Source organism: Vipera berus, assembly GCF_964194415.1.
Source record: "Vipera berus genome assembly, chromosome: 4".
NCBI classification, from domain to species: Eukaryota; Metazoa; Chordata; class Lepidosauria; order Squamata; family Viperidae; genus Vipera; species Vipera berus.
In genome coordinates this window covers 26,689,568-26,705,256 of record NC_138206.1, presented here as the reverse complement: position 1 = coordinate 26,705,256, position 15,689 = coordinate 26,689,568, and the positions used below count along the sequence as shown (strand labels likewise).

The following is a 15,689-nucleotide window of genomic DNA, read 5'->3' as shown; positions in this document are numbered from 1 at the left end:
TCCCATCTCACAACAGTGAGTCTGATTGGCATAGAAAGATTAAAATCCAACAATAAAAGCAATGATCAGTGCTGCCCAAGATAAATGGGACCTTAGAATGATGAATGCATTACCTACCCTCCTGACCCAAATTCATGGAGGAAATAGCCAAGATTTCAGAGTTTTATAAAAAGATAATTTGACTTATGACTGATGGGCTGCCATTTTATATTTATTGTTGAATCTTGATTTGATGTGATTGGTGTATGTGTTATTCTTCTTCTAAACTACTCACAGATGTTTTAACTGGATAGGAAATGTATCAACAAACGTCTGGATTCGTGGTCTCTAAAATATTCTGGAGGACTCAAATATTTTGATTTTTTTTAAAAAAGACTACCATATTGTAAAACAAGCAATGAAGAAGCAATATAGATCTTGGGGCAGATGCATGGGATGTGGGAAGCTGCCACAGAAAAATCCCTTTCATGTATTGCCATTATGTAAGAATCTAGAGGGGCCCTGAGATAGATCTTGATTCTCAGGCAGAATTATATGCAGAAAAATGGTTATTTGGCTAGTTTGGTCCCAAACCGTTTAGAATTTTCACTAGGGATTAAAGGCAACTTTTAAAATTGTTCTACAAAACTATGCAACTTGACAAACCTGACATAAAAGCAACAAGATGTTCAGTTTAGTAAGGATGAGAGGTCAGGGCGTAATATGATGGCTTGAAGAAATCCTAAGAAGAATAATATTAATAGCTAAAATGTCTAAAAAAATGCAGTTATTTCCTTTTTTGCTTGGGAAAATATTATTTGTTTTATATAATGTTTGAAGTAAAAGATTGGAAGTGTAATTCTTTACAGGCATAATAAAAGACAAATACTCAGAATATGTTAAATATAAGCAAGCTTAGATCTAAATAAAGTACTTGCAAGTTTAAATCTTTTTCCTATGATTGCTGTCTGTTTTACTTTTGATATTCATTTTCTCAGCCTCAGCACAGTCATTGACATGCATTAATTTATATGGGTTTTAAAAATGCTTAATGAATACTGAGTTTCATATGTCCATTATGCACCTGGATGCCCCATTAAAGGAGTTCAGTTTAGTATAGTGATTAAGGCAATGGATTGGAAAGTAGCAGGCCATGGGTTCTAGTCCCGCCCTAGGCAGAGAGGCTAGTGAGGGGATTTTGGGTCAGTCAGTATCTCTTTCAGCCTTAGAAACAAGGTATTGGCAAACCACCTCTGCCAAGAAAACCAGAAGTTGAATATATCGATTTTATTTAGTGTATGGCATCTACAGTCATGACAAATTATAACAACTTACCCCATTAAATAAGTCAAAGGTTCTAGAGCAACTATTTGGTTTTGTTCCATTCTCTTTATATATATACATATATTCTCCTTTTATGCAGGAACACATGATTCAGAATGAAGTTTCTATTTTAAGACGGGTCAAACATCCCAACATTGTTCTCCTGATTGAGGAAATGGATATGCCCACTGAATTGTATCTTGTCATGGAACTTGTAAAAGTGAGTATAGGTGAACGTTTGCCTGCTTCTGCTTAGTTTGTTAGCCATTTACCAGATTTCTAATTGGATTGTTCGGCGAATGATGAGAGGGAGGCGGCAGGCTGGGTTTCAGAGGTTTATTTAGCTTCAGCTCCCGGGCAGTTGACAAGTGGAGAAAACCCTCTTTATATAGAGAACTGTCAAACGTTTTAACCAATCAGGGAACCGTATTCTCCCGCTGCTAGGGCGGCGACCAATGACCTACCGGCAGCTTGACAGCTCCCGGGTGGCTGCGCTTGCACGGCTAGTTTGGGGAATCCGCCAGCTGACTGGCCGGCTGGCTGGTGGACCTGTTTGGAAACCGGCGTTCTGACAGCTCGCCGGTTGTCAGCTGGATCGGTCCTGGCGCATGCGTAAATGCTCCCGGCAGCCCTTTTGACAGCTGTCACTGTCAACGGCTGCCTGATGGCTCGTGCGCATGCGTGACTTCTTCCGGCAGCCTTTTGACAGCTGTCAACTGTCAACGGCTGCCGCGTTTAGGGATTCCCCGGTTAACTCTGAGCATCGGTATGTAACACCCCTTTCCCCCTGATTTGAGACCCTTAACAATACTTTTAACTGAACTGTCAGAACAAACATTTTTAACGGGGCTGTTGGACGTTGGCGTGCTTCCTGCCCAGTCAAAGTCAGCGAGGTAGGTGGGGGGCCGTCTGGTCCTGCTGGAGCGGCGGAGGAGGGTCCCCTCCTCTTCGATGCTCGGTACCGTCGGTGTTACTTCTGAGGGTGGCAAAGGTGGGGGTTGTATGTCCTGGGGCGATTGCGGTTTGCTTGGGGCATTGCTGCTGAACGGTTCGGGATCCTCGGGGGGTGGGCGCAGGGGAAGGTTTGGAAGTGACCTAGACCGGAGCTGGTCTGCATGTCTGCGGAGGACAAGTCCCTTCCCGATGTCCACCGTGTAGGATAAGGGGCCAGTTTAATCCAGAATGACTCCTTGTATCCATTTATCCCTTCCCCCATAGTCCCTAGTCCAGACGTTTTGTCCATGGGTGAATGTCCTTGGAGGGGTGTTGGTGACTATTTCGACTGCTGGTCTGTCGGGGGGAAGTCTGTCCAGCCTTGTCACCAGTCGGCGGCCCCATTGCAGTTCCGCAGGAGACTTCCCGGTGGTGGAGCAGGGTGTAACATGGTGAGCCAGGAGGAACTGTGCCAGGTGTCGGTGCCAATCTCCCGCAATGATCTTCCGGAAGGCATCTTTGGTGGCCCTCACCATAACCTCTGCAAGGCCGTTGGACGAAGGGTGGAAGGGGGCCGACGTGGCATGCCTAATACAGTTGTTCCTCATGAAGATCTGAAATTCACGAGAGGTAAATTGAGGGCCGTTGTCGGAGATTAAAACATCGGGGAGGCCATGTGTTGCGAAGATTCCCCTGAGAGCCCGGATGGTGGCGGCCGTTGTTGTGCTGGCAACCGGGAGAACCTCCAACCACTTGGAATAACTGTCTACTATGATGAGGAAAACCTGCCCCTGGAAGGGGCCAGTGAAGTCAATGTGGACCCGGGCCCAGGGATTTTGGGTGGTTTCCCATTTGTGAATGGGGGATTGGGGTTGAACTGGTCGGGACTGCTGGCATAAATAGCAGCCAGCTATGTGTGTTTCAATGTCTTTATCGATTGCTGGCCACCAAACATAACTACGGGCCAGGGCTTTCATCTTTACGATGCCAGGGTGCCCCTCGTGCAACGTGTGCAGGACTCTGAGTTTGTGAATGGGTGGCACTATCACTCTGCAGCCCCAGAGTATGCAACCCAGGTGCGAAGTTAGTTCATTACGTCTAGTGAAATATGGCTGGAATTCAGTGCCAGGGCAGATGGATTGCCACCCAGAATGTACCCATGCCAGTACCCTGCTGAGGGTTTTGTCTCTGGTGGTTGCGACAGCGATGTCCTTCACAGTTAGCGGGCATTCCAGGAGCTCCTGGATGGCTAAGATGTTACCTGCTGGGTCTACGAGGGGTAGGGGCAGCCTGCTGAGGCCGTCAGCGTGGCACATTTGTCGCCCTGGTTTGTAAATTAATTGATAGGAATAAGCCGAAAGGAACGTTGTCCAACGCAGCATTCTGGGGGACAGAATTTGGGGAGTTTGACGGTCCCAGATGAATAACCCTAGCAATGGCTTATGGTCAGTGAATATTATGAAGGGGCGGCCATAAAGGTAATCATGGAATTTTTTGATGCCCGCCATGATTGCCAGAGCCTCCTTGTCGATCTGGGCGTAGTTCCTTTCGGCTTTGGAGAGGGTCCTGGAATAATAGGCGACCGGCGCCTGTGTTCCGTCGCTTAGTAGGTGGCTCAGGACTGCTCCGATCCCATATGGGGACGCGTCGCAGGCTATGCAGAGGGGTTTATTCTCTTGGTAGTGGGAAATGGTTGCATTGCTGGACAGCATCATTTTGAGGGTTTTGAAACTATTGTCGTGGACTACCGTCCACTGCCATGCTGCCCCTTTGTCAAGTAACCTATGGAGGGGTTCTGCTATGGTTGCCTTCCTGGGTAGGAAGGCATGATAGAAATTCAAGAGCCCCAGGAAAGCCTGGAGCTCCGTCTTGTTTTTAGGGGTCGGGGCGGCCCTGATGGCTAGGATTTTGGAGTTTGTGGGGTGAATCCCCTGAGAGTCAATTTTGTAGCCCAGGAATTCCGTGGACGGAAGCCCTATGGAGCATTTTTCACGTTTAAGTTTTAAGCCTGCTCTGTGGAATCTGGTTAGTACTTCTTGCAGTCTGGCTGCTAATGTGCTCTCGGTTTCCCCTGCGATGAGGACGTCATCGAAGTAGGGGCAAACCCCTGGAATCCCTTTCAGGGTTCTCTCCATGACTTCCTGGAAAATGCCAGGAGCCACTGAAATTCCGAATTGGAGGCTGGTTACCTTGAAGGCCCCGTGGTGTGTGACGATGGTTTGGGCGTCAGCTGTTTCCTTAGTGACAGGTAGCTGGAGAAACGCATGCGCCAAATCGAGTTTTGCGAAAATGGAGCTGGAGCCAATTTCGGATAGGACGTCCTTAACTGCTGGGACTGGGTACACGTGGGGGTTCAATGCGAGGTTGAGGGTGGCCTTATAATCAGCGCAGATCCTCACGTCCCCATTGGGTTTGACCGGTGTTATGATTGGCGTTTCCCAGGTTCCCCCGTCAGTGGGTTCCAGGACCCCTAAAGCCACTAGGCAGTCTAATTCAGTTTCTATCTTTTGTTTTAAGGCAAAGGGGACTCTCCTGGGTTTAATTCTGATAGGACCGACCTCCAGTTTGAGCTTGAGGTCTACAGGGGGGGCTGTGTACCTGCCTAGTGTCCCATTGAAAACATCAGCAAACATCTGGCAGACGTTTTCTAGGGTTTGAGACTGGATACGGTTAGTTCCTTCTAGGCGGATGCCCAGGGCCTCGAACCAGTCGAAGCCAATGAGGTTGGCCCTGGGTCCTTCGGTGATCTGAGCCGAAAGGTATCCCTGAAACTTTTTAAATTCTATTTTCAACTTGGCCTGCCCCTTTAAACTTATGGGAGCGCCCTGAAAATCAGCGAGTAAGATTCGGGAAGGCTGTAGGGAAATGCGGCGTTTGCCTTTAGATCTGATTTTCTGGAGAGTGTCCCAGGACATTATGGAGACGGAGGACCCTGAGTCCACTTCCATCTCACATGGGACCCCCTGGACCTTGACCCAGATTTTGATTTTGGGTTGTAAGTGGTGGATTGTGAGGGGCTTCTGTCTGGCGAGGATGGATAATACGGAGGGCTGAGAGGTTTTTCGGGGTGGGAAGGGAAACTTGGTCCTACCTGACAGAATTTCCTCACGTTCATGGAGGGTGTCCTGGTTTTGGCTGCGGCACACAGAGCGGATATGCCCAGTCTTCCCACATCCGTGGCACTTGGCGTTTCTGAAATGGCAGGTGGCTCTGGCGTGGGCTCCGCCACAGCTGGCCCACCTGCCCCTTGGTCCTGAAGGGATGGCTTTTTGGCTGGCGCCCCCTGGCTTGGTCAGTCTGCGGTTCCCCTCGCGGCCGGCAGCCATTCTGTTGGATCGGGGAATGATTGCGTCCACACCGGTGTTGGTCTCAGGGGATTCGTTGTCGGGCTCCCAGAACTGATGGACTGAACCGCTGGGGCTGCCTTCGAATGCAGAGGAGTCTTCCCGATGACTGTCCTCATACGCCATGATCTCCAGAGTGAGTTCTGCGAGATCCATTGTGGGCTTAGTCACCAATTTCCGCTGAAGCTGTTCATTCAGTAGTCCGGCGATGATTTGGTCTCTGATGCAATCCTCCAGGTCCGGAAATTGGCATGTGCGGGCGGTGTGGCGATCCCCGCGATGAATGCGGTGGATGTTTTGCCCGGTTGCTGGCATCGGCGAGCGAAGTGGAGCCGCCAGTACAATTCTGACCGTCTGGGCATAAAATGCTTGCTGAGGTGTTCAGTCAGCTCAGCATATGGAATTGTGGCGACCGGGTCCGGGCTGCAGAGTCCTACAGCGATGTTGTAGACGGCCGGTCGGCTGAGGCAGAGTAGTGCCGTGGCCTTGTGCCAGTCTTCTGTGATTTTGTTCACGACGAGGTACCCCTCGACCTGCCCCCAGTGCGACTCCCATCCCTCGGGGTGCCGGACGTCGAACTCCCTGATGTGTCCGAGGTTGGCCATAGTCTGGGTCCGCGGTACCGTTCGAGCTATAGAAGGTTTCCTTTGCCCTCAGCCAGCGACTTCAGCAGTGACTTGAGCGGCTGGAGGGATTGAAACTCCTTCTGGTCGTGACTTAGCTCAGTGACTAGCTCTGTTGTACCGGGATCCCATCCTCGTCGCCAGGTGGATTGTTCAGCAAATGATCAGAGGGAGGCGGCAGGCTGGGTTTCAGAGGTTTATTTAGCTTCAGCTCCCGGGCAGCTGACAAGTGGAGAAAACCCTCTTTATATAGAGAACTGTGAAATATAGAGAAATAGTATATATATGAACATGGAGCAAAAAAAGATCTACTATTCCTCAATAGAAACTTTATTAAAGATGGAGAGATGAATGAAATAAGTTATAAACATTTATAGAAATGTAGGGGTAGTTTGTAGTTTATTATAAGGAATTCGTGTTTGTTGAAAGAAGCTAAAATGTATGTGTGTAAGAGCATTTTTCTGCTCATATTGTTATATGAAAATGAAAGTTATGGTGTAATAGGAGAAAGTACAAAAATACTTGAATGGGAAAGCAGATTTTAAAAAGTGTATGTGTTAAAAAAATAAGAATAGATGTGACCGAGAGTGAATAGATGGCAAATTGCATTGATTTCAAAATGAGTGAACAGCAATAACATTACTGTTTTGTAAGTATATCAGTTTCCGGTGTGTTACCGGGTGCAATTCAAGGTCCTGGTTATCATCTTTAAAGCCCTTCATGTTTTGGGGCCAGATTATCTTCTCCAGTTGTCTACCTGTACAATTTGATCAGGCAAGTTGGGCATACTGTGGGTTCCATCAGCCAAAGAATGTTGGCTGGTGGGAACCAGGAAATGTGTTTTCTCTGCCATAACCCCTGGCCTGTGGAATATTCTCCCTTAAGATATCAGGATCACTCCAACTCTGTTTTGTTGTGTTATAATTGTTTTAATGTCTTATGATGTATGCCACCCAGACTCACTTGTTGAGATGGCTGTAGGAATGGAAGGGAACGGAACGGAACAGAACAGAACAGAACAGAACAAACTTCATTGTCACTTTAAATGTACACCAAGCAGTATACATTAAAATGAAATTTGGTTGCATTCATCTCTTAAAGGATAACCACCTCCAATATACACTACATAAACATGACAAAAATTATGCATATACCCACATACACACACATATATGACAGAGAAACAATACAGTCTAGTTCGGATGTATGCATATACATGATGAGAAAAAAGAATCCTGCAAATTTACAAGATGGATGGCATAAGGAACGAAGCTGTTACAGAATCTAGTAGTTCTAGTAGTATTCTGAATCATGGGAAGCAGCTTTCTATAATCTTCTCAGCTGTCCTTACCACTCTCTGTATGGACCTTCTATCTGAGGCTCTGCTACCACCAAACCAAACAGTGCTGCAGTTTGTTAAAACGCTTTCAACTGTGCCTCTGTAAAAAGTGGCCAGGACAGAAGGAGAAAGATGTGCTCTCCTCATCTGACGCATAAATAAGTAAACCATCTTTTGAGGATACCAATATAGGCTTGAAAACAGAGTCTCTGCTTGTGAAAAGATTGCCAGGTACACTAGAAATTACATTAAGCAGGAAAATTATTTCCCTTACAATTGTACAGAGGTGAACTTTCAAACAGGGAACTGGGATTCTACTTGGCCTGTTTTAAATTCACTCTCTCATCTGTATCCTGATGAGGAGAGTCACACTCCAGCTGTGCTGGCAAATCTGCTAATAATGTAAAGGCTCTGTGGAAATGGAGTTAGCCTTCTTGATTGTCACATGTTTCCTTAAACCTGAGAGTATTCCCTGGCACAGAGAATAAGAATTGATCTACCCAGCACTGATAACTATGTTGACTTTCTAATCTATATCCCTGCTGAACCTTTGCAGATGTCTGAAGTTATGTATGTAGCTAAGGACTCAATTACTATCAGTTAGGAACATAGATCCCCTTTTTTCAAAGCCACCAAAGAATACTTGGGAAGTTCTACCTGAAAGGTAACTGTTTATGATGCCATCTGGATTGATAAGTGGCAAAAGAAAAATCAGGAAGAGATTTGTACACCTGTAAAAGATTTAGTGTTGTGTGCTAATGAAAGTGTTGATAGTATTTAAAGCAGTTTCCTTTAATCATTTGGTGGGTAGTTCTCAAGGGAAGACTTCAGATGGGAGAGTTGCTGGAAGGCAGCAGGTGATTGGAGCCTTGTCACTGTATGGGATTGTTGTTTTGTGCACACAGTAATAAAAAAAGGACAGAGAAATGGAAGGAGATAGCTAGGAGACAAAAATATCTGCTTGAAACTCCATTAGATCATTCTTGTGGTTCTTTTTAACTCTAAATCCTATGAAGTGAAAGCTGCTATGTGATCTAAGGCATATACATTTCCCTATACTATTTCACAGAACAAATTGGATTCTTAAAAAAGATATGCATGCTTGGTATGCTTTATTGGAATTAAGAATTTCCTTTCCTTTCCTAATGAATAAGTTCCTGGTTTTCCTCTCTGCAAGAATGGAAAAATATGGAGAGGTATAGTGAATGCCATTGGTGTAAACTAGATTTAGCTATATTTTATTTTCTTATGCATTTCACTTTTATGCCTTACTATTTTGTATTCCCTTTCTGTGCTTTGTGTACTTGTGCCTGCCCCAAAAGGAAATACCATGCCATGCTATCTGTTTAAAATTGAATAAATCTTATTATATGTTTCTTTTTCAAATAGTAAGGCAAGTATTCTTGGAAGCTTGTTGAATAATCCATCCACTATTCCCATTTACAGCTGAGTAACCATCTGCTATGGGCTGCTTTTTGAAGGCTTAACATGCAAATTAAATTCTCAAATGGCAAATGTTCTCAAGAGAAGAAAACTACTGGCATGTCAAACTTTAGTCAATAACATTATGCTTTCATTGGTCACAACAAGCATAATCTAAGTGGGTCTTATTGCTGCAGATACATTCTTTTTTCATCTCAGGCATATCTTTCTGTCCTTAAATGTGAAAAATGCATTTCATAAATATAAATAAAAACATATTGCAAGTAGGACTTACGAAAAGGTGAGAGGACATAGTGACTGGCAAGCTGCCATTGTATGTACTGGGACTAAATTATTATGCAAGCCCTGCATTGCCCTATTTATTTTAACAAGCATGATTTATGATAGGGTTTCTTCCTGCTGTTCAAAGGATCTAACTTCAATTTCCCATGAGAAAGGGAATATTATAGCATTTCTTTTGGAAGCTAGTAAATAAGTAATTGGTTATTGTACTTCTGGATGTCAGTGCCTTATGGTAGAAGGTGATAATGATTGTTCTTCCATCTTACCCCATCCCTTTTTAATTTTTTTTAAAAAAAAATTAAGTGCTGTTTCCAGTTTGTCTTGTTTCCAGAAAAGTGCAATCTTAGTGATGAAATCAAACAGTATCATTAACTAGCTAATAGTGGATAAGCTGTTAAAAGCATAATATGACTGAAATTGAGACGTTGAAGAGTTGCTAAGTAAAATGTTGAATTATACCCAATTAGATTACTTGCAAAATTAACACATTAGGGCAGGGTTCCCCAAAGTGAACAACATTGTCCCTCTAGGCTTTATGGGACTATTTCAGGTGTTCATGTGATTATGGTTTAAATTGGATTTGCCTTTTTTATCCACTTATTGAGTCCTTCTGAAGGACCTGGGATAGATAGATGCTGTTTGATGGTATTAAAGGTATTGTCACAATAAGTAAGCTGTTCTAAGTAAAGCTGCCTTTTGCAGTTGACTGATGGTGATTTTGTCATTGCCGGTGGGTATTCAAGTGGTGGGTATCCAATGGTTTTGGAGTTGTAAATCACCTATTTAGTGTTTTGGAATAGACACCTGTTACTATTGGTACAATTAGTAGCAGTTGTAGTACTATTTATTAAGTGGTATTTATTAAATTATTTTTATTATTGTTTGGGGGTTAGTGAACAATCTGAGTTGCCTTGTGATGAGATGGGTGGCAAACAAATTTAATAAAAAAAATAATAAAACCAATCTGAAGCTTCATGAGGAGTCAATAAGTTGAAGAGTCTAGGAAGCCATGCATTAGGGTCTTAACAGGATACCACCCTTTCCCTATTTATTTTAAATATTTTACTTTTACCTTCTTACAACCCAATTTCCTTTCCCCTTTCTAACTGTTGGTGAAAGTTTTACGCTATGTATTTTATTGTTTAAAGTAATGTGAACTTGTAGTATAAGAATTTTACTGAATTGTTACCATCAACAGCAATCTGAAATGATTCCCAAGAACAGTTGAAATGTACTTCTTTCTAGAGTAGACTGTGAATACTTTGAGTTAATCTCATCATTTATAGTTATATAGAATGTCCACTAGAGATTTCATTCCTTTCTTTAAGAATGGGAATTCTAAGATATCCTGAAAGAAAATGATGCTATTGATCATTATGAATCTTCTCCTGAATCATAGTGGAATATACTAATATGTTACATTCATTTTACTACAGGGAGGAGATCTTTTTGATGCTATTACCTCCACAAATAAGTATACAGAAAGGGATGCCAGTGGGATGCTGTACAATCTGGCCAGTGCTATCAAATACCTTCATAGCTTGAACATTGTTCACAGGGATATCAAACCTGAAAACCTGCTGGTAAGTAGAACCTTAAGTAGTGATAGAAATTTTGATACATATAATTCATAGCAGTCATCTATCAATCACCTATCTCAAATTTCAGACAAATGTTTATGGGTACTTTCAGCCTAAAATAGTTTTCAGAATTAGAATTAAAAAATGCCTTACTGGATTGAGCCAAGGCCCATCTTAGTCCCTAAGGTGTGCTTAGGGTGTGCCTGCAAGTAAGAGATGGAGACAGGACTTGCAAGGTTAATGCCAGCTTTGCGAGGTAATCCAGACAAGAAACATACCCAGGAGTACCAGTTCTATCTTTACTGTATAATATTTTTTTAAAATATGAAACTACATCCCTCCCCCATTACCTTTACAACTAGGGAAGGCCCCTTTTGAGATGTTTGTTACAAACCCATTCCTTATTTGGGCTCAGTTATTTTTTGTCTGACCATTGCCCAGACTGCATCTCTTCTGTTCTCAAGTCATTCTCACACCCCAATATATCAGCCCATTCATTAAAATTAAAATAGTACTTATCATTATCAACGTTTATATGCCGCAACTCAAATGACTTTGGTTGGTTTAGAACTATTGTAGAGCTGGGTGTTTGATGGGTACCAAGGAACTTTTTGTTGTGATTCAGGGTCAGCCTGTGGGTTCAGCAGTTGGGTCGGACGACTCAGAGGAGGAGGAGGGGGGTGTTGAAGAGCTTGCTGAGGGGATTGGACAGCTTGATGAGAGCCCCCAGCAAGGCCCCTCTCATCTGATCACGATGCAGACCCAGCTGTGTGAGCCTGACAGCGTGGATGAAGATGACCCACAGCTGGCCCTGTTCAAGGACGCCCGACGCAGGAGGCAGTCAGTCAGGAGTAAACAGAGGAAGGCAATGGGGCACCTCGGAAGGAGGCACAGAGAGGCCACGCCCTGAACTGTATTTAAGGGGAATGTGTGGGAGGGCTGGTTTGCTGAAGGCAACCTCTTGGATTGTTCCTGCTTCTTAGCTTGTGTTTTATGGTTGGTGTCTTGTCTTGCTCTGTTTTATGTGAATAAATTTGGCAGGCGTAATTCCAGCCTCTTGCCGTTTGTAAAGGGGTTGTGTCCCTGCCTTTTCTGCAGGGCCGGTAGCAGGCTGGTACAGAACACTTTTCCACATGTACAATGAAATCCAGACTTTAAGAAAAAAAAGAAAATTAGTGCCTGTTTTCTTCCATTCCATTTCAAGTCTTTATTATTTCTATGGTGGGAGTTGCTATCTTTTATACATATGATATTGCAATGTATTCCAATGAGCCTTTCTTTGGAAAACATTATGAAATTAGAAATAGTGAAAAATGAAGCAACTGGACTGTTAGCTGTTACATATTTTAATGATTGTGTAACTTTGAGATCATTTTCAAGTTTGCTTCAGAATATTGGTTTTAAATGCTCTGTAATATGCAGTTAAAATGTAAGTAGCACCACCTCCTTCTGAATGTCCTTAATTTTAGTTCTTCATCACCAAGGGAAACTGTGATGGTTAGAACACAAGTTAGTATCCTTTTTGTAGAAACTAAGATTGGGGTGGGTCAGTGTGCCACTGACCGAGATCCTAAAATATCTCTAGTTATCCTTCACTCTTAAACTCTGGAAGATTTTGATCTGAACATAGACAGTGGTTAATAGATTTTGGTATATGTGAGAGAATGAAGCTGAATTTACTGTCTGCTTTTGGGGAAAACAGCTGCAACCAGGCAGAAATGCTTTCCACCCCTGCTTCCCCAAGAGTAGGTTCAGCTTATTCTTTCTTCCAAAGGGTGGTAAAAGTTTACAGTCTGAGAAACTCGAAAGGAGATGGAATTATTAATTCGCTCTCCCACTCAGAGTTTACTCACAAGCGTTCAACTGGGCATTTTCAGTGTCTGGCTAACTGAGCCACACCCTGATATTTTTTAGAAACTTGGTGACATCCTTAGGTAGCCTCACCCCACCCAGGTTCTTAGCCTATAAAAGCGTGGAGGTATGGGAGAGAAGGAGAAGAAGACAACAGAAAGTTGAACAAGTAGGAAGTGGCCTCTAGGAATATTACAAGCCAGCAAGTGAACTGTCAGTCAGTTGCCCATAAACTATGGTAAACTGCCCATTGTAGTGTGATTCCTGCCTAGAGCTTGGCTTAGAAGTGGGCCTGGCACTCAGCAGCATCTAGAAGAGGAACAATCAGGTTGAGACAGCACCTAATTCCAACAAGTGCAAGAATTTTGGAAGGAGGCAAAGGTTGCATGCCACTTTACGAACATTAAGAGTTTTCTTTATTATAAAATAATAAATTCTTATTTGCATGGCTACATTAACTTTCAAAGGCTAGGAGGATGAAATTAACCCAGAGCAACGAGAAAGATGTGTGTTACAATAGCTGTGTGCTGTAGCTGCACATTTTGTATGGTTAAACTCTATGGTGTAGTGTGTCCAGTTCTTAAAAAAACAGGGAATCGCTACAGTAGAGATTACTAAATTATATTTCACAATAATGCATTAATCAATAAGCTTTTAGCTGCTGTAGAAAATTGGAATGTTTATTGTTTATTGTAATAGTCTATGCTCACTTCATTTGGAAAGTTCAGTTTTCCCATTTTAATTGGAACATTTTTCCATAATTGCTACTATTTAGTGTGATTATTTTGTCAAATCATGGGATAGCTTTATAGCCATGTAATAAGCCCAGGAGAACAACCTCTCTGACTGCTGCCATCTGCAGTGATCACAGAACAGCTTAGAAAATATGGATAGCCTTTAGAATAATAGGATACATATGGTAGCACACAATTATATGTAGCTGGATTCAATTAGTGCTGTACAATTACACTGTTTTATTGCTTAGCTAAAACAGTGAAAGCACTACATAGTGAGTAATTTACACTAATCCACATCTCTTTAATTGGCCTTCAGGGCTCAAAGGAAAATAGAATTTGTAAAGACCTTGCTTTCTGACTAAGATGAACTTTAAATGATCATTTACATTCTTTGTTCATGACAAGGCAGATAGTGAATCTATTACTGTTTCTTATTTCAGCCTTAATTTTATGTTTTAATCTTTCTTGCTGAGGTTATAGTATTCAATCTGATATCCATCAGATAGCAAGTTCTTTCATTCTCCAGTAAGTATTGCCATACTGGCAAGGAATTTTGGGAGTTGTAGTCGCAGCATATCTGACAAACCTTGGATTATGGCATGTGAAAGGATTAGGACATGCCATATTGTCTTCCTCATTATATTTGTTATATATTTAAAGGAAAAAATATTAATATTTACATTTCTCATTCAAAGTTTTCTTTTTTAAAATCTTTAGGAAAAATATCAGCCATAGAAACTATGAATTCTTTTAGTTGGTACTTCATAAACTAATGAAATTATGATTCAGATTCCAAAGATTTTCCTTTATAGTTTCCATTAATCCCCACAACACAGAAACTTTAATGAAACTATCTAAAACTATTTATTAAGAAGTAATGGCCAAGAGAAACATTTTGTAAGATTCATTAGATGTCCCCTGAAAGTCATTGCTAAATATCTGAGGCGTTATTAAAAATGTTGAGAAATAAATAGTAGCATAGTAGTAGATCTGATAATCAGTAAACATAACAACAACAACAACAAAGTTGGAAGGAACCTTGGAGGTCATCTAGTCCAACCCCCTGCCCAGACAGGAAACCCTATACCACAGGTCGGCAACCTGCGGCTCCGGAGCCGCATGCGGCTCTTTGAGCCGTCTCTTGCGGCTCCCAGCCGCCCGGTGCGCGCGCACCTCTTCCAACGGGCAGTGGTGCGCGCGCACCTCTCCAAATGGAGAGTGGCACCGCCCATTTGGAGAGGTGCACGCGCACCTCCCCGAATGGGCGGAGGTGCGCGCGCACCTCCCCAAACCTTTGGAGAGGTGCGCGCGTACCTCCGCGCGAATGGGCAGCGGTGCCGCTCTTTGAGGAAGCTGCCGCGGCCCGTCTGTGAAGCTGCCGAAAGCGGCAGCTTAGCAGACGGGCCGCGGCAGCTTCCTCAAAGAGCGGCGCCCCTGCCCATTCCGAGAGGTGCGCGCGCACCTCTCCGAACGACCGGAGGTGCGCGCGCACCTCCGCGCAAACGGGCAGCGGTGCCGCTCTTTGAGGAAGCTGCCGCGGCCCGTCTGTGAAGCTGCCGAAAGCGGCAGCTTAGCAGACGGGCCGCGGCAGCTTCCTCAAAGAGCGGCGCCCCTGCCCATTCCGAGAGGTGCGCGCGCACCTCTCCGAACGACCGGAGGTGCGCGCGCACCTCCCCAAACCTTTGGGGAGGTGCGCGCGTACCTCCGCGCGAACGGGCAGCGGTGCCGCTCTTTCAGGAAGCTGCCGCGGCCCGTCTGTGAAGCTGCCGAAAGCGGCAGCTTAGCAGACGGGCCGCGGCAGCTTCCTCAAAGAGCGGCGCCCCTGCCCTCTTCCTCAAAGAGCGGCGCCGCTGCCCCTTCGCACGGAGGTACGCGCGCACCTCCCCAAAGGTTTGGGGAGGTGCGCGTGCACCTCCGGTCGTTCGGAGAGGTGCGCGCGCACCTCTCGGAATGGGCAGGGGCGCCGCTCTTTGAGGAAGCTGCCACGGCCCGTCTGCAAAGCTGCCGAAAGCGGCAGCTTTGCAGACGGGCCGTCGCCATCGGGCAACCGGGAACCGGTTCCATCTCATTTTTAAAAAAATGGCAGCCGCGTGCGTCCGCGCATGCGCAAAAAAACCTTTTTGCGCATGCGCGTGCATGGACACACGCACGCGGCTCCCTCTTTTTTTAATTTGTGATGGAACCGGTTCCCAGTGGCTCTTTTTCTTTTTTAGGTTGCCGACCCCTGCCCTATACCATTTCAGGCAAATGTCTGT

The 15,689-nt window shown here is 44.3% G+C and overlaps 1 protein-coding gene across 4 annotated transcripts in view; it reads left to right on the top strand.

Annotated features, from left to right (window-relative positions):
* The window catches only part of DCLK1 (doublecortin like kinase 1), a gene marked incomplete at both ends in the record, with an annotated part of 205,533 nt that overhangs the window by 157,171 nt on the left and 32,673 nt on the right, over nucleotides 1-15,689 (top strand). For all 4 annotated transcript variants that reach the window (XM_081327265.1, XM_081327267.1, XM_081327266.1 and 1 more), the window contains 2 exons: nucleotides 1,403-1,522; nucleotides 10,703-10,849. In XM_081327265.1, coding sequence (XP_081183391.1) covers nucleotides 1,403-1,522; nucleotides 10,703-10,849 — 267 coding nt within the window. The remainder of the gene's footprint in view (nucleotides 1-1,402; nucleotides 1,523-10,702; nucleotides 10,850-15,689) is intronic.